The sequence below is a fragment of the Kogia breviceps genome, chromosome 4, assembly GCF_026419965.1.
Source record: "Kogia breviceps isolate mKogBre1 chromosome 4, mKogBre1 haplotype 1, whole genome shotgun sequence".
NCBI classification, from domain to species: Eukaryota; Metazoa; Chordata; class Mammalia; order Artiodactyla; family Physeteridae; genus Kogia; species Kogia breviceps.
The window spans coordinates 114,435,416-114,453,778 of record NC_081313.1 but is presented as its reverse complement, the minus strand read 5'-3'; the positions used below and the strand labels follow the sequence as shown (position 1 = coordinate 114,453,778).

General features: G+C 46.6%; 1 protein-coding gene across 2 annotated transcripts in view; it reads left to right on the top strand.

The window, feature by feature from the left end:
- The window catches only part of SPOCK1 (SPARC (osteonectin), cwcv and kazal like domains proteoglycan 1), a 561,704-nt gene that overhangs the window by 405,802 nt on the left and 137,539 nt on the right, over nucleotides 1-18,363 (top strand). For both annotated transcript variants that reach the window (XM_059061299.2, XM_067031675.1), the window contains exon 5: nucleotides 17,696-17,822. In XM_059061299.2, the coding sequence (XP_058917282.1) occupies nucleotides 17,696-17,822 (127 nt within the window). The remainder of the gene's footprint in view (nucleotides 1-17,695; nucleotides 17,823-18,363) is intronic.

Sequence of the window (18,363 nt, the reverse complement as noted above, 5' to 3'; positions counted from 1 at the left end):
ATAAATTTTGGAGATTAATCCTTTGTCAGTTGCTTCATTTGCAACTGTTTTCTCAGGAGCCAACAGCTGGTCTTCCCAATGGGCCAGGCCTTCTAAAGTAATGGCCCTTTATCTCTACTTCCTAATTATCTGGAATAACAAGAAATTCTCTGCACCAGTGAAGAATTCAGATCCCGTCGAGGCTGGCAGTGCAGTAGACCAGTCTGAGAGCTCTCAGTCTTTTATGTGAACTTGAAAAAAGGAATCAAAGTGTCTGAGGTCAGAGAGAATTGCATCACAGAATGTGCCTCAAATATGAAACTCTCAGAGGATATTTGAAAGGATGACGGTTATTTCATCTCAGTTTTGTTTTACAACAAAGCACTGCCTCCTGCTACAGGGACTTTGAACAGGTTGATTATACACACACGCCTGTCTCAGTTTGGGAGACACACGGCCACGTGGAAGGTGGGTGAGTCCTAGGCTTTCTGGTGCTTCACAATTCAAGGCGTTGTTTCCAATTACCAAGCAAAATCTGATAATGCCCATATCCCTTGCTACGATTTTATATTTGTATAGCTCATACCCTTTCTCCAAGGGGCCTTTGAATTGCCTTGTGTTCTGTGCTAACCTCAAGGGATCTTCGTTAGCCATCTTCTCTGGGTAGGGTGCTAATGAGGGCTTGGTGCTATTTCTAGGCTATTTGTGAAATTAGTGCAGCTGAATTTTGAGTTTGGGCCAACTTCTGAGTCAGTCACCTTTCTAAACAGAAAAAGCACCACTGTGGTCTGTTGTATTGCAAATACCTACCACTGGGCACTGAGGAAAACATAGGGAGAGTGGTTGGTTCCAGAGCTGCCACTCACTGACCACCTACCATGTTAGGCTCACTTAGCAGAAGCATCCTTGCTGTTTTCCCACAGCAGTCTGTAAGTCTGTATTATGATCCTCATTTTACAGATGGGACTATTGAGGTTCCATAAAGAATTCCCTTGGTTGCACAGGGCCATAGGGGTAGGTTTGGAACTAGGATGGAGGGATGCCATACAGCCTCCTCTGCTGCAGAGCTATGAGTATGAGCTCTCACTGGCTGCTTTTGCCTGCAGCGCTGCACCAACCCACCAGCCAATCTGTTCCTGATCCTAGATGCCCGTGACACATAGGCCTGGACCGTCTCTCCTAACTCTTGTCCCTTACAGAGCGATTGGTGGGCGCCCGGGTATTAACCCCATTTCTTCCTTTCTGTGCCAAAATCAATAATTCTGGATGCATTTTTTTCCCTTTGTGGCTTTTCCAAAAGCAGTCATTCAGACCACATGTCACTTAAACATAGAGATATTTAATTACTTTAAACTGCAGCCATCTTTTATTTTTTTTAAAGAACAGAAGGACTCTATGCCTCTACCTTTGAGGACCCAGCTGCTTCTGAGGCCTTCACTGAGCAAGATTTCACAGCTCAAGCAAGCCAGTTACCTACTCTCTGCCTTTATTTTCCTCTCTGAAGCTGAGGTTATTGATTAGATGAGCTTGAGGACCAAAGCAGCAGAGAGTAAAAAACAATTCATAACGGAGATATGAATAATTGTGTGGAATTTGTAGTCCCCTGGAGCAGGGGAGAGGAGTGAGAGGCAGATCTTACATTGGAAGGCAAATTCACTAGGCAAGTTTTATAAATGCATTTAAAATATATTAAAATCACAACTGCCAGTGAAGTGTCCCAGACTTGTATGTTACCCTGCCTTGGTTTCCTGTCATTTTTTTTTTTTTAAAACCACACTTCCGGTGTCAAAGCAGTGTTACATCTGAAGACAAGAGTGGATGAGGGCAGGGTTATCTGGTGAGGCCTCCTGGTCTGTCTTGTGGCCTTCTGCCTGGCTGGGCAGTTTCTGGGTGAGGATCTCTGGGATCAGAGCCTCCGCCCTGCTAGCATCCTCTCCAGTACCCTCCGCCAGTCTGCCATCTCTGCCTCCTGTGCTGCACTGCTGGAGCAGGGCCTCCTTCCAGAGGGTGCAGTTCAGTTTCTAATGGACTCCAAAGCACTGGATCCTTGTCTTTTTTTTTGAACCAGGTACTATCTGGAGGAGATGGAGAATGTTTTGTGGTGGAATTCTCAGAAGGTGCATGTGCCCAGATGCAAAGCTGCTGGAGGGCTAGTGAGTCAAGCATCTGTGGAGATGGGAGTGGCTGTTGACAGGGCCAGGGACTGATCAAACGCCACTCTCATTTCCTCCCCGTCTCTGTTAGAAAGCATTAAGTGTACCACCCTGCTCTGTGGTTCTGCCCCAGATCACTGGGTTGCAGTTGCTGTGCTTCCTGGTGCCCTTGCATGTTAAGGAATGCACGGAGTGGCATGTTTTGTGCATCAAATTGAAATGGATTAGAAAGAGGGGGTTAAGGGAGGTGTGCAGGTTTTGGAGAGGTCATTGTGAGGCATGATTTCCACCAGGGCTCAAGGCTTGCTGGGTGGCGCACAGGTGTGAGTCGTCGTGTTAGCACACCTGCCCTTAAACATAAGGAAGCAGGCAAGCTCAAGTCCCCCTGCAACTCACCGAAGTTGTGTGTTGCCTGCACGTTCTGGGCCACTTTCCAGGATCCAGGGAGAGCAGTGTCCTGGTGTCCAGGGGAGCAAGGCCGGGGTGGCCTCGGGACACATCATCTTCTTTTACAGAAGTGATCAGATTGATTTTCCCCCTTTCACTTACTTCTGCTTTAATTTTCTTAAACTTCTTTCCTTCACCTTTGTTATTAATAAATCTACTGTGGCCCGCTTGCTGCTCTGCAGAAACTCATCAAGATCCCAACTCACAGGTTTCCAGTTTAGACATTTTATATCAGATTAATTCAACCAATGAACCGTGAAAGACATTCTTTATGGATATCAGGCGCCAGAGTAGGGCCTATCTGGGGCACTGACCATGAGGGTTCTGGGGCCAGAAAATGGACTTGGAATGATTTAGATGGGCATCTGAGGCTATCTTTAGATGTACTTTTGTTTTAAATAGAATGTTCTCAAGCTAATATCCTGTCTTTAATATTCCTCACAGAGGGGATGGGCAGCCGGCAAGGCCTTCCATGAACAGAGGGAGAGCAGAGATGCAAGTTAATTAGTCTGGGGACCTTGGTACCTTTCCAAGGCGCACTCTTCAGTGGTGTTGTTCATGGGTACACGCTGAAATGAATGTGGCTGTCTTACTGAAGAGTGAAAGGCCCCTCTTCCAGACTGTCTTTTCCATGGTCCTGCTGCAGCTGGGGTGTCCTGCTTCCCATTTACCTGACGTGAGGGGGGAGGCTCTGGCTCAAACCTCCATGGCTATGAGGATTCCCAAGTGGAGGGCAAAGTGTCAGGGCTCCCCTCCGGCCTGGAACTAGTGTCCTTCTCCCGGCAGGTACCAGGGAGGCCATCTGTGAAGGTGATGGTGATGAAGGGCTTTCGGGCTCGAGTCCCTCCTGTCATCACGTTGGCAGGACTAGTTCTCAGAAAGGGGCTCCCATGCACTGGTGATGGTGGGTTAAAGGTCATTCATTCAGATTCCATGAAGTTGGAGTCTGCGATCATTTCTTAAACAAGTATTTATGGTGCTTTCCACTTGCCAGACATTGCTGTGTGTTTGGAATTCTGTGATGAATGGACACAGTCTACCCTTGTGGAGATTAAAGTCTGTTGGAAAAGACGGGTCTAAAGAAAGTATCATATAACTTGTGCTATGCATTAAGTAGGATAAGAGCAGGGGGCCATAAGAGAGAGTCACTTTAGTTTGGTTGAAGGGGGTGAAAGGTGAAAGGTGCCAGCTGGGAAGAAGGTACAGAGTAGGGAGAAGTGTTCTTTTTTTTTCTTTTAAATCTTTATTGGAGTATAATTGCTTCACAATACTGTGTTAATTTCTGTTGCACAGCAAAGCAAATCAGCCATATGCATACACATGTCCCCATATCCCCTCCCTCTTGCATCTCCCTCCCACCCTCCCTATCCCACCCCTCTAGGTGGTCACAAAGCACAGAGCTGATCTCCCTGTGCTATGCTGCTGCTTCCCACCAGCCAACTGTTTTACATTCGGTAGAGCATATACGGTGGGTGCTACTCTCACTTCGCCCTCCCACCCCATGTCCTCAAGTCCATTTCCTATGTCTACCTCTTTTTTCCTGCCCTCCAACTAGGTTCATCAGAACCTTATTTTTTTTTTAGATTCCATATATATGTGTTAGCATATGGTGTTTGTTTTTCTCTTTCTGTCTTACTTCACTCTGTGTGATAGACTCTAGGTCCATCCACCTCACTACAAATAACTCAATTTCGTTTCTTTGTGTGGCTGAGTAATATTCCATGGTATATATGTGCCACATCCTCTTTATCCATTCATCTGTACATGGACATTTAGGTTGCTTCCACGTCCTGGCTATTGTAAATAGAGCTGCAATGGACAGTGTGGTACACGAGTCTTTTTGAATTATGGTCTTCTAAGGGTAATATGCCCAGAAGTGGGATTGCTGGGTCATATGGTAGTTATAGTTTTAGATTTTTAAGGAACCTCCATACTCTTCTCCACAGTGGCTGTATCAATTTACATTCCCACCAACAGTGCCAGCTGGGGCGAAGGTACAGAGTAGGGAGAAGTATTCTTGGAGCTGGGGAGCAGCCTTTGCAAAGGCCCTGGTTTAGGGAACGGAAAGGGCCTTGGTGTCCTAAATGAAGTGAGAGGAGAGAGGCCTAAGCTGCAAGAAAGCAGTGACGGAGGGGACCTGGCTGCATGAGGCCAGAGAGGGAGGCAGGGCCCGACCGTACAGAGCCTTGAAGGCCACGGACAGGGTCGGCTCTAAGGCCAGGTGTGAAAGGAAGTTTTATGTGGCTTTAAGCCAGAGTGACATAAAAGTGTGGCTTAGGATGGACTGAATTTTTTTATTACTTTTGGATTATAGTTTATTGCAAAAGCTTTTAAGAAAGCATCAGAATAAAACGATTGTCTATGAATTGAAGAAGATTTAAAATGACCACTGTTAAAGATCTGGTAAGAGTTTTTTATAATATAATCGACAAGAAAATATGGACCGAATTTTCTTGAATTCTTGTTCTTAAAACCAGAGTGTGTGCTATGTGAGAGGAGCTGGAGGACTCTGGGTGTGAGTGTGTGTGCACGCGCACACATTCACGCACTTTCATGCACACATGCGCTCACAGGATGATCCTAAAGCTTCCCTCATTGGAGCTGGTAGCCTAGTAGAGGGGACTAGGGATACAGGTGCATACAGTCTAGGCTAGAAAGTTCAAAAGTCCCATGAACTAAAGTTAAAACTCCAAGAAGGGAGCAGCCACTTCCCCCTGCAGTTGGAGCTGGGCCATGGGTAGAAGGCAGGGAAGGGGCAGCATAGACCAGTGGTATTTACTAGTATCCCTAGTAGTTTAAGAGCATGTAAGGACTCTGGCTCAGATGCTGTGTGACTTGCTCAGTCCTGCACAGCCTTTACGTGGCAGAGATGGGGGACCAGGGCAAGGCTGCCCAAAGCCTGTTTTCTGTGTAAGGGCCACTTTGCCTTCCAGACACTTTCCTACATGGAATCTTCATTTTCTTATCAGAGGATGACTTTAAAGTAATGCTGGAACATAGTAGGTGTCCAGTGAAAGCTAGTCTCCCATCTGAGCCTCCAGTTGCTCAAGGAACCATCCGGTGGGGTGATGATCCTCGCCAGCCTCACATGAGCTCACATCTGCAGAGGCCCTGCTGTTCTTCATGTTCTGGCTGGTTGGTGTCAGTAGTCATGGCTAGTGAGTTCCCTGCCACAGAGCACACCCCCCCACCCCGATCATGCTCATCCCACTTACTTGTAATACCTAGTTCCCTCTGGAGTATAACTCCAGGTCTTGGCACTCTGCAGGTATTCACAATACAGCATTTCTGGTGGGTATTTTGGCCTCATTGGCCCCTTAGTTCCATTTTGGAGAATCTATCTCGTGGAAGCAAGTAGAGATACACGTAAAGATCTGTATTCCAGGATGTTCAGTGCCCTTGCCTACGGTATTAAAGAAATAGAAACAGCCTCCTCATGGTCCATCATAGAAGAATGCTTACACACATCAGAGTGTGCTTTCTGTAGAATCCCCTTCCTCTAGGTGACCTCTGCGTTAACTCTTGCGGTATTGGCAGCCTCCTCCCCAACCTCCTGAGATAGAACCTCTGTCCTGGGACCGCTCCCACTCACTGTGTTGAGAGATCTTCCTTATGCTGACTCAGAAGGTTTTCTCTTGGTAACTTCTAGACATTGGTCCAGGTTCTACTCTGGAATAGCGTTAGGTCACAGGGTTACTGCTCCCTGTGTCAACACATTCTTGAGCACCTTGTCTGTGCATAGGAGCAGCGGGGTACCTGAATGAGCATAGTCCAAAGTAGCCAGTGATAAAGAGCTGCAGGGCACGAACAAGGGACTGGGAACATAGGACAGACATGCTTCAGGGAAGGGGTGGAGCTGTCTGAGACATCTTCTGCGAGGAGTAGCCTTGGAGCTGGCCCTTGGGAAAGGGTGGGAGGAACCTGGCCCGGAGAAGGTAAGTGTTGGAGAAAACACAAGACCAAGGGAGCTAGGCTTCATTCTTGGCCGCCCACCCAGAAAATTCCCTACCAGTGAAGGCCACAGAGGCGAGAAGGAACTTGTCAAGGGCTCCAGCTTCTCTCCTCTGACCTTGACTGTGAAGAAAACTTTCAGAGCAGGAGAAAGTTATGATGCAGATGTGGCCATGCCTGTGTTCTGCGGCACTGGTGGTGGTGAATGGTGCCATGTTGATGGTTTGTGGATGATGGTGTTCAGCTGGATCTCCTTGCATCCATGTCTCTGTCAGCTTCCAGCCTGTCTCTGGGCCTGTCCTGAAAAGGCGGTATCCCGATGCCAGCTACCCACCTCTGCTTCATTTTGCCGACTTGTTCTTCCTAAAGTGGATCGATCATATGCAGCCCTCCCAGGTTGGGGTTGCTTTGCTGCTGGCGACTAGAAAACAAACGTGGCTATTTTTTCTCTCATACGCATGTCCCATAATAATTAACTGCCCCTCAGGAATGCAAGCACGTATTTTCCTAAGATGATAGCGGCAGAGCCTGTGGTAGAATTGCGTGTGCCTGCACTCACCCTCTTGTGCACACCTGAGCTCGCACACACTTAGCTGGAAGTCGTGGTAGCAAAACCCTCAGTACTTCTGGCCCCTCCCGAGAAAAGGCAGGATTATGAACACTTGGAGAGGGAGACAAAGGAAATTCTTGGCCCTGGGCTTTCATTTGATTTTTTTCCAATGAGTGTATCCATTGCTAAAGATTTCCTCTAAGTTCTCAGGGCTAGAAAAGGACCTTGCTTTCTTAGGCCAGCAAACAAAGACAATCAGCAAACAAGAAATCAAATGGGAATGCCAAAGGCCAGTGGTAATTGTAACAGTTCCTCTCCTGCCCCTTTTTAGGAAGAAATGGAATTTTGCAATAGTACTCTGCTATCCATTATCCTAAGGGAATAAAGAAAGCCCAGCCGTTCACTTACATTTCCCTAATAGCTGCTGTTACACTGCCGGCTTGGCACTTTTCATTAACAAAGCAGAATTTTAGCTGGGGCCTGTAAGTGTATGTGTACGTGTGTGGGTTTTGCCTGCAGGCCCCAGTGGCTGAGCTCTTCAACAAGCTGAACTTTGAGTTAAAACTCCACCATCGCTGCCTCATAGAGCCCCTTGGTGCCACTGGCCGTGCTCTGTCGTTGCCTCTGACTGCAGACACAGTCTCAGGCCACTTAGTGGAATTTACATAATCACATCAGCCTGCTAATCTTCATGATTTGATGTGGGCATGCTGAGGGCATTGTGAGTTTAGGTGAGAACTAGTTTTGATTAGGATCCCTGTACGTATCTATTTGGTTTCAAGTGTAAGGAAACCTTGATTCAAGTAATGTCCAGAAATGTGAGGAACACCAGAGATCTGGGTTTGTAAGTCGGGAAGTTCCTTTCCTTCTTGTCTTTTGCCCATTGGTCACGCAAATTGCTTCTGACGCTCTTAAATGTAGAATGGTGATGGGGGTCCTGAAATTAATAGCGTGTAGTAATTTGCCATGTAGAAATTTTCTTGGATAAGTTAGCATTCTCAGAGAATCTTTACCATTTCAGGATGTAAGAATAACAACAGTTAAAGTAACACCTACCCCAAATAAATTCAGCCATCCAGAGTAATTAAATATCATTATGCTAATTAATAATTGTTACATGTGATGTGTGTTATAGGAAGTATATTTAACACAAATCTAGCATTATCTTTGAATTCTTTGCCCAATTTCTGGCACACAGTAGGTATATAATAAATGTTTACTGAAAAAGTAGACTGTCTCTAGGATCCTAACCACCTTCGGAATACTTATACCTTCAGTTTTTTTTTTCTTTTTTTTTTTTTTTGTGGTACGCGGGCCTCTCACTGTTGTGGCCTCTCCCGTTGTGGAGCACAGGCTCTGGACGCACAGGCTCAGCGGCCATGGCTCACGGGCCCAGCCACCCAGCGGCATGTGGGATCTTCCCAGACTGGGGCACGAACCGGTGTCCCCTGCATTGGCAGGTGGATTCTCAACCACTGCGCCACCAGGGAAGCCCTTATACCTTCAGTTTTGATGGCTTTGCTTAAACAGGCCCTCAAAATGCAGTCATGTAGAAACTTAGTTCAGATAGATCTGACCCCTTGTTCTTCACTGAAGCCTTTGAGGACTAGTCAGGAGGCTTTTACATAGATAAACTCCCTTTTATCAGCCCTCCTTCCTGCACCTGGGAGATCTTTCTTCTGTTTCAATCACCTTGACTTTTTTAAACACTACTGGAGAAATGGAGGGTGGGCAGACAGGGGTAGGCTTGACAACATGCATTTCTTAAAAAATTCTGAAAATGCATTCCTTTTTTAGATTTTGAACAGATTAAACCAGCAATACATGGTTGTAAGAGAGTCAAATACTAGACATATAGAGTAACAAAGTGGAGGTTCCCTTTCTCAGACCCTCAGTCCTTCCTGGCTAAGGGTGTGTTCCCTGCGGTGTGTTCCCTCTTAAACGTTTTCAGCTCTTTTACACATGCACGTACAGTGCTGTTGGAAACTCTCCTCTGGCTATTGAATCTTGTCATCTGTGAAGATTAGATGCTTTTCAGCTGCCTGGGCCATTACACAGCTCAGGTGAAAGGCAGGTCATGGAGGCTCAAGTTGAAATGAACTGCAGTCCAAAGGTTGCCGTTCACATACACCCAGGGAAACGTTCCTGCTTTTGGAATTGCATCCATACCAGGCACATATCTTTTTGGTGGCCCTGGTTCTGCTCTAAAAACTTAAAAATATGTACTTTTCCTATGGGTTTGAAGGTGCTTTAGAAAGCTGGCTTGGTGGTGGTTTGAAAGCATGCCTGGGGACTGATGGCTCTCCGCTACTTCTGGCACCTGCTTATCTCTTCTGATGGATTTGAGCCTCGACCTGGTGTATGTCAAACCCCCAGCCTCCTTACCTGGGCCAAGCCAGATGGAGTGAAGACACACAAGGGTGCTGGCTTCCCTGTGAGTGACATGCCAGCTTGAGTCAGTGGATCAGTAGATGCTCCACCCTGATGACCAGGGCCCACCTTGTGAGTCTGGGTCCTTCCATAAGTCTGCTTTGCTAACGAAGTCTCCTCCACTCATACTCACTCCCAGCACTTCCCATGTTGCACCATCACTTCCCCCCTTCTTGGAGCTGCTGGGAGGAGTGAATGTGACAGTTCATGTACAGGGCCTGGGACGTTGCGAGAGCTCAGAACATGGTCCTTATTGTTGCTGGTAGTAATAACAGTAGTATCAGCAGAATCATAAGTCCTCAGTAAATATTCAGCTGCTGTTATCATTATTATACATTTGCCCTTTTAAATTTCAAGCTTCTATAAACAGCATGTGTTTATACCATGTGAGTGCCCAGTAGCCCTTAGAACACTCCGAGATGCAAAATAGTTACTCCACGGAGGCTGGGCGTTCTTTCCACAGTTCTCTAATAGACATCTGTTTATTAGGAAACTTGGCCTCTCTTTGGACAGGATCCTGTGTCTGGGACCTTCTTCATTTGGAAAAGGAAGGAGACTCCTGAGCCCACAGGCACCAGGATGGAGCATGTCTCATGTGGGAGCCTTTCTCTCTCACAAAACAGCTTTTGTAAATGACACAGGCCATTATGCTCCTCCTGTGTAATTTTATGACTTAGTATAATGACTCAGATAACCCTAACAATGGAGGAATTATAGCCTCGTTTTACAGGACAGATTATTTCAGTGGTTAACATGTTTTCGTTCCAATTAACGTTCATTATTTTGTCTCTGGTTCAAAGTAGCCACCATATCAACTATCTGAGTATCTTCCATCCTTCTTTCAGAAGCAATTAGTTCTGATTTTGCAAACAAATTCAATCTTGGTTTCCAGTGGGCAGTTTGACGTTAACATGAAAGTAAAATGCAGTAATGCTGGCTGCCAGCAAACAGACACTGTGATTAAGGGAAAAGGTTGGTTCCTCGGTGGGTTCTCCAGGCCTCTGAGCCTGACAGGTCTGCCGTAGAGATTTGACGAGAGAACAGAGACAGGACAGAGAAGAAGGGACTGGGACTGGTTATGTAGGCCTCTGTTTTTTCCTTCCATTAAATGGAGTAACGGCAGCATCTACTGCCAGGGTGTTGTTGTGGGCGAGTAGGCAGGGAGATGTGTTCAGGGCATTTAGAATGGAGTGGAGCAGTCACAGAAAAGAACTGGGTGGACCTAGAGTCTGTCATACAGAGTGAAGTAAGTCAGAAAGAAAAAAACAAATGCTGTATGCTAACACATATATATGGAATCTAAAAAAAAAAAAAAGATCATGAAGAACGCAGGGGCAAGACGGGAATAAAGACACAGACCTACTAGAGCATGGACTTGAGGATACAGGGAGGGGGAAGGGTAAGCTGTGACGAAGTGAGAGAGTGGCATGGACATATATACACTACCAAACATAGGGTGGATAGCTAGTGGGAAGCAGCCGCATAGCACAGGGAGATCAGCTTGGTGCTTTGTGACCACCTAGAGGTGTGGGATAGGGAGGGTGGGAGGGAGGGAGATGCAAGAGGGAAGAGATATGGGAACATATGTATATGTATAGCTGATTCACTTTGTTATAAAGCAGAAACTAACACACCATTGTAAAGCAATTATACTCGAATAAACATGTTAAAAAAATCATGGAAAAAAAATTTAAAAAGAACTGGAGTGCTGCTGCTACTATTTGTGACCTGGAATTGCTTTTCTCTTTTACCAGCTGTTCATATGCAGAGTAAAACAGTTCTGTCAAAAGTTATGCAAACATGTTAGAATGCACAGTGTATTAAATTAAATGAAGGGGTCTTGTCTTCTTCAATAACTGAAGAAAGGACTTCCCTGGTGGCGCAGTGGTTAAGACTCCTCCTGCCAAGGCAGGGGACATGGGTTCAAGCCCTAGTCTGGGAAGATCCCACATGCCACGGAGCAACTGAGCCCGGGTGCCACAGCTACTGAGCCCACAAGCCACAACTACTGAAGCCTGTGTGCTTAGGGCCTGTGCTCCACAACAAGAGAAGCCACCGCAATGAGAAGCCCGTGCACCACAACAAAGACCCAAAGCAGCCAAAAATAAATAAATAATTTTTTTTTTTAATTTGTAAAAAATGTCAGCAGTTCTATACAGCTGCAGTTCCTACCCACACTGCATCATTCAAATATTTTTGATACACTTTGTTGAATTTCATCCTGTGGGATTGATATCAGGAAATTTACACCTGCATTTATATTGATTGCTGGAGAAAAGTTCTCTAGAAGTCTTTGTTCTGACACTTTTACTGTGGGCCCTGATTATGGTCCTACTCTGCCCATGGTCATGTGAAATACTGGGTCACAACTCATGTCATCAAAGATTCCCTTGCTTGTCAGCTGGGGAAGTGGCAGGATTTGGGACTTGCCTTGATTGGTGAGGGTAAGGCTCTCTGAGTCAAGAGTGGCAGGGTCCAGTGGGAAGCAAGAGCAGGAAATGCTGACGTGTGGACTTGAAGGTTAAGGTTGACTTTTCCAGGAACTAGGACAGGAAAGAGCAGTCATGATCTGGTCTGTCTTGCCTGTAGCTATTGCCATCTTAAAAGAATGTGGTCGTCATCCACTATGCTGCCAGTGGTGAGTTGCTCTTGTAAATAAAATGAATATTAATAAATGCATTTGCATAGTGTACCTTACAGAAATCCTCGGAGTGGTGTTCCAAAAACTAGTTTTAGAACAAGTATCAACATGTGATTCTGTGCAGTGCTGTTAACTTGCTAGAAGATCCAAATAACACATTGCTTGAACACTACCCAATCATGTTTGCTGGCAATTTCTAGTATTTGAATTTTCACTTTAAGCTACATTTCTTTATTAATACTACTAAACTTAATATTTCCTATTTGTTTTTTTTAAAATACATAAATATAGTATTGAGAAGACAGAAAAACTTATTATTTCAGCAATTCTCGAGAGTTCTTGAGAATTCTCATTTCTCGTTCCCGAGTTTGAAAATTACTCTCAGTTGGGCATTTGGAAGCTCTGTCTTGGAGGTCCTCCCCCAGCTTTGGAGACAATCTCACTTCAAGAGGATGGGGGTCCCTCAGCCCTCAGAAACACAGGAGAGTCCTCCCTTCCCACTTTTCTGCTGTCTTCAGACATATTTGCTAATTGTTTTTTTCAAGTCTGAATTAGGATTTCTTAGTCGGTCGAATTCTTACTGCTTAAACAACATGCGATTTTTGTCTTCTGGTTAGTGCTAATAATTTCCAGAAATAAAAGGAGACAGTTCTAAAAGTCCAAATTAATAAATTCACTTATTTCACTGAGCACACCCATGTGTTAAGGGTCAACCATGTTTCCAAGCACCAGGAGCACAGATATGATTAAGACGCAGTCACTACCCTTGAGGAGTGTACCGTCTATTGAGGAAGATAGAAGCAAAATGAACTGCTTTGTGCTGTGGTGACTGTCACAGTTGGATCTGAACAAGGTGTGTGTTGGGACAAATAATGTCATGGTTAATTCTGCTTGGGGTAGGGCTCCCAGGGGGAGGAGAAACTTCATGGAGAGCAGTCGATTTGCAGCTTAGACAAGGGGCAGATATTTGCGCTGTAGGTAGAAAGCGTTTACCAAGTCAATACAGACTTGAGTCTGCATGGCACATGTAAGGGGCTGATATGGCTGGCTGGAGATAGAATCAGTAGGACCTGAGTGATGGGGAGAAGTGGTGAGGGCAGGGAAGGGAGGTGTCCAGGATAGGCTCCAAGGCTTTTAGCTTGGGTGTATGCCAGGTCCTGTCTGAGTCATAGTAGTGTCTTAACATTTGGTCCAGTCAAATCAAAGTGCTTTCTTGGAGACTAGTAGGGGATCCTGAGCAGAAGTGACCACAGAACCATGCTGGGCTGAGAGTGCAGCCTGCCTGCCTGTGGAAGGGCCCCCGGAGACTTCCTGGAGGAGGAGATTTTTGAACTGAGCCTTGAAGGAGGCCTTATGAGGCAGAGAGGGTTGGAGGGGAGAAACGTGGGTGGTAATGAAGGTGTTTCAGATCTGGGAAAAACTCACACGATGGCACAGGGGTATAGAGCCCTTTGGTGGCCTCTGGGAAGTAGCAAAGGGTGGCTGGAGAAAAAATATTTGGCATTGGTGGTCAGTGTGTGTGTGTGTATATGCATACACACGTGCGTGTGCATGGGGTGTGTGTGTATGTGCATATGCCCGTGCATAGGTGTGAGTGTGCATGGGGATGTGTGTACACGGGCTATGTGTGTACGTGCATGCATAGGTATGTGTTGTTTACGTGGATGTGTGTGTAGCAGGGAGGTTGGAGAGGGAAGCAGACAGACAGTGAGCCAGTGAAGACAGGCTCAGTCAGTTTAATAGCAAAACTAGGAGTTCAGACGACGCCCTAGGAGGTGGGGAGAAGATGGAGAATTAAAGCATGGGAGTCGCATCACCAGATCTGGACTTAAGAATCATCACTCTGCTTCAAAAACATACATGCTGGGAATTTTGGTAAACTTAGAAAAAAAGGATCAAGAATAAGCAACTGAGCGAAAGAGAGTAAGCAATGCCGGTGATCTTCCGATTGTCTTTCTTCTCTCCATCTTGTTGGTTGGGATTTTCTGTGCCGTGCTGTGTGTAGGGTAGGAGGTGTGGCTGCCCCCAGCACCAGCCAGGCTGAGATGGAGTTAGGGCTCTGTGGCCAAAGGGAAGGCTGGCAGGACCTGCCTCCTGGACTAAATTGCTTGTGTCGCCCCAGTTGATGAATGTCTCTGACATTGGGAATAGCAATCCCATCAAGACACCTTCATTGGATTTCACTCTTCATTGACTCAAGAAGTGAAATATCTTAGAGCCAGAAAGCTTAGTCCCTTGCCTCGACTGGGTTGGTTATTTTTTATGGTTTGCACTGAATTGTGGGGATTGAAATATATACACAATAACCAGGGAAGTTATGCCTCCTTGGGCTCATATATACTTGTACATTACTTTGTGTAATTTGGCCTCTGGACAGAGACTATAGGTTTGGGTGCCGTCTCCTCTAGGGTCCTAGTGGGGTAAGGAACACCTGGGTTTGCCTGGATATAATAGGTATGTTTGTCTCATTAGAATTGGGAAAACTCAGAATGGCTTGGCCTTTGTACCTCTAGTCCCCAAGGCATCCCAGGAGAAGTCAGACATGGTTCCTCCTAGGCATAATCCATGACCACCTGGCATCAGGTATGAGAGAGAGCTTTCTCCACTGCAGTTGCAGAGTCAAGGACAGTGTTTCACGGGGATTTTATTTATAAAACTGAGCTCTGATGGTGAATATAGATGCCAAAATAGGGGAATTAAAATGGTCCTAGAGCAATGCAATCATTTTCAGGATAACTTCAACCTGACATCTATATGGAGGAACTTGGCCATATTTCTTTGTGACACTGAGCAGTTCCCTTCTGCTATGTGTGTCCAATTCCTCATTTATAAAATAAAGTTCTTAGACCAGGTTCATTTTAAGGTACCTTCTGGCTCAGATAGTCTGTGATTTTGTGATTAACTGCTAGTAACCACTGCAGTGGTCAGCATGCAGGGTACCACCCACTCACCCAAAAAGGATATATCTAGCATCCCTGATGCACCAGGCCCACTAGGAAGCACTGGCCAGCTTCACCTCTTTACCTCCCCTTAATGTGCTTGATAGTGAAGTTCAGGTCCAGAGACAAGGATAAGCCACCACTAGCTGGTGATTAATGGGTAGTTCTATCTTTTCCTCAAAGCCAGTGGCTCAGTGTTCACTTCTCCCTTGTCTGCCTTTGGCTGAGCTCCTTCAGGCTTCCTTCCTCTGGGGCATCATTGCACACGGTTATGTCTGCTCCAGCAAAGCTGCCCACTCTTTGGACTTTATTGCCACTTTCTGGGAACTCAAAACAAGAATTGCTTCAGTTGTGGCAATGCACGCTGGGGACTGACCCAGGAGAAGGGCTGCCAGATGCCAGAACTGCTGCCTGTATTTGCTGATTCATTATCGGCAGCAGACAGTCTGCTCTGCGAATGATGATAAATGTGTGGTGTTCTTCTAAAGGAATCACATCCTCTGAGATTAACGCTGTGCCAACAGCCGGCTTGTCTGCTGCATGGCTTCCCATCCCCTACAATCCCCTTTTCAGTAGTCCAGGACACACCTTGAAAGAAGAAAGTGTGTTTGGTTAACGATAATAGGAGACCTCATGTCCGTGTGATTTAGAAATGCAAACAGTAGATGTTTTTATTACAGACAGAGAGGCAGGGACAAGGTGGGTAGCTGCTCTGGAAGCGGGGAGGCGTTGGAGAGAGGAGCCCCAGTGACAAACATGCAGGTGCCCCAGCAAATTTTCAGGCTACTCATCTAGGTGGGACTGAGATGGGTTAAAGAAGAGTCATCCCTGGACACACTGCAGCGGCGTGAACGTTACCATGCACGTAGCCACCCTTTGTCTCCATCACTGTGGGCAAGACTCTTCCCCAGCTTGGCTTTAGTTGCTTCTGTTAGGAAAATGAGTCATCTGGACCAGGCCATCTCCAAGTGCCCTCGTAGGACTTCCTCTACCAGTTCATTGGTCAGACAGGCTCAGCCCTACAACCCATCCAGCCTGGGATCCCTGATGGCTCCAAGTGTTGTGCTGTGGGTACGTGGTCCTCCTCTCGATGTCAGCCTCCAAGGCAGTTCCCCAAACAGACCTTCCTCCTCTTACTGCCTCCCCTAGATCGCTGGGGCAGGTTTGAGGTAGGATAAGAACCAAGTTGGTGCCGTTTCTTCCTCACTTTCCTTCATTTGGAAGAGGGTAGGTTATGTCAGATGCCAAACCCCAATTCCTGAGGAGCTGGAGATCCATTCCACACGTGGCAGAAAAGATGTCCTCCTTGGGACCCATGAGTTCTGGGGAGTTCAGCACCATTCCAAACCTAGGGTTTTAGAATTAAGTCATATTTCTATGGCAGTGGTACTTATACCTCCATCTATTGGGGCAAATAATAATGATAACGGCAGGTACTAATTTTGTTGCTTCCTATTTTCCGGGAATTATACTGAGTCGTTTACATACATCAGCTCATTTCAATCCTCATACCATCCCCCTGAAGGAGATACTATTCCCAGCCCCCCCCCCACCTCCCACCCCCATTTTACAGATAAGGGAACTGAGATTTACAGGGTGAAATATCCTGCTGCAATCACACTGTAAGAGGCAGAGCTGACTTTTGAACCTGTGTTTTCTGACTCTAGCGCCCGAATAAGCACCTCACAGGACTGCCAGAGCAAAGACTTCAGGGGCACAGTGTACCCGCCTGATTGATGGGCAGCTCACACTCACTTGTCCTCCACCCAGAACTCGCCCCTCAGCTGGGAGAGTGGCTTTCAGTGGTTTGCTGGGAAAGCAGCCTCAACTAAGAGAGAAAGGGAGGCCATAACTGCAGGCCTTTATTTCGGTGGTTTATGATATGGTGATGGGGTTCCTTCCATCGACATAAGCCATCCTAATAGCACCATTTATCATTATGACAAAGGTTAGGATAGGGGGAGACCGGAGCTGGAATGAAAGAGTAGAATTATGATGATTTTAGCAGTTGAAAGTGACATCACCTCAGAACCGCGCTATCGAATGGCAAATTGAAAGCCGGACTGAAATTGCTTTAAAACGTATCCAGAGATGGTTTTCCACAGCTGTGATAAAGTCATTTGGTTGTGTTTGGAGAAGCATTTCTATCTAGACTGTTCTCTGAGTTGTCTCTGCACCCTCCCACTAGGAGGCTGCTGGTCGGCCCCACCCAGAGGCGTCTGAGGCTCTGGGTGCTGTTTGGGGGCACCTGTGATCTGCCACACCCCAGATGGGGTGCTGGGGAAGCTGACAGAGTCATTCTCTCATTGTCTTTTTAGTGTGTTGTGAGTGTCTCTTCATGTCAATAAGTCATGTGTTTACAACATTTTTAATGGCCACAATGCTTTCCTCTATCCATCTGGTGGGTTGAACCTAGGCTTTTGGAACTGTCTCCTGCCCCCTGTCAACAAGTTGGAACAAATGGGGGTGCTAGCCAGGGGCCTTCAGGATGTGCCTGGCTGTTTGACCAGCCCTTATTTATTTGGCCTTTATCCAGGTGACCTGGAGGAAAGACCATGGAGACTGGAGCTTCAGTTACCTTATGCCCTCTTTTCTTCATCCTCAGGCAAAAGAAGGGGAATGTAGCCCACAGACACTGGGTTGGACCTTCGAACTTGGTCAAGTGCAAGCCCTGTCCCACGGCACAGTCAGCCATGGTCTGCGGCTCCGACGGCCACACCTATACGTCCAAGGTCGGTCTTCTTCGTTCTCTTTTTTGTCATCAAAAAGTACTCTGTGTCTGTCTGTTCTGACAAGGCTCTCTGGGCCAAAACTGGGGCCTGTGAATCTCAGTGGACTTCGGGGCTTGCCCTTGAGAAGCTGCCACATTAACAGACTCTTTGGCCTAAGAGACAAGATAAAAGTATTCTCTCCTATGTAACTGGAGTGATCACGGGCTTAGGGGAAGGGTGATTCTGAGAGTGGTGTGTGATCCTGAAGTGAATCTAGGCCAGCTTCCTGGAGAAGGTGAGGAAGTAAGCTGTTCCAAAGCTCAGCTGATGGGGGAGCAAAGATGTGAGGGAGGCCCAGGATGCCTGCCTTACAGACAGCGTGGTGATAGGGAGGTGTATGATGTCGGCACACATTTAAGCTGCATTTATTGTGTATCTAGAATGCATCCAGCACCACACCAGGTCCTGGGGCTAGAGAGGCTGCTGTTCCTTTCTCTGGGGACTTCAGGGCTTACCGTCTAATGTGGGGCGGGGTGGGCAGCGTTGCTAGTATGGTGACAGG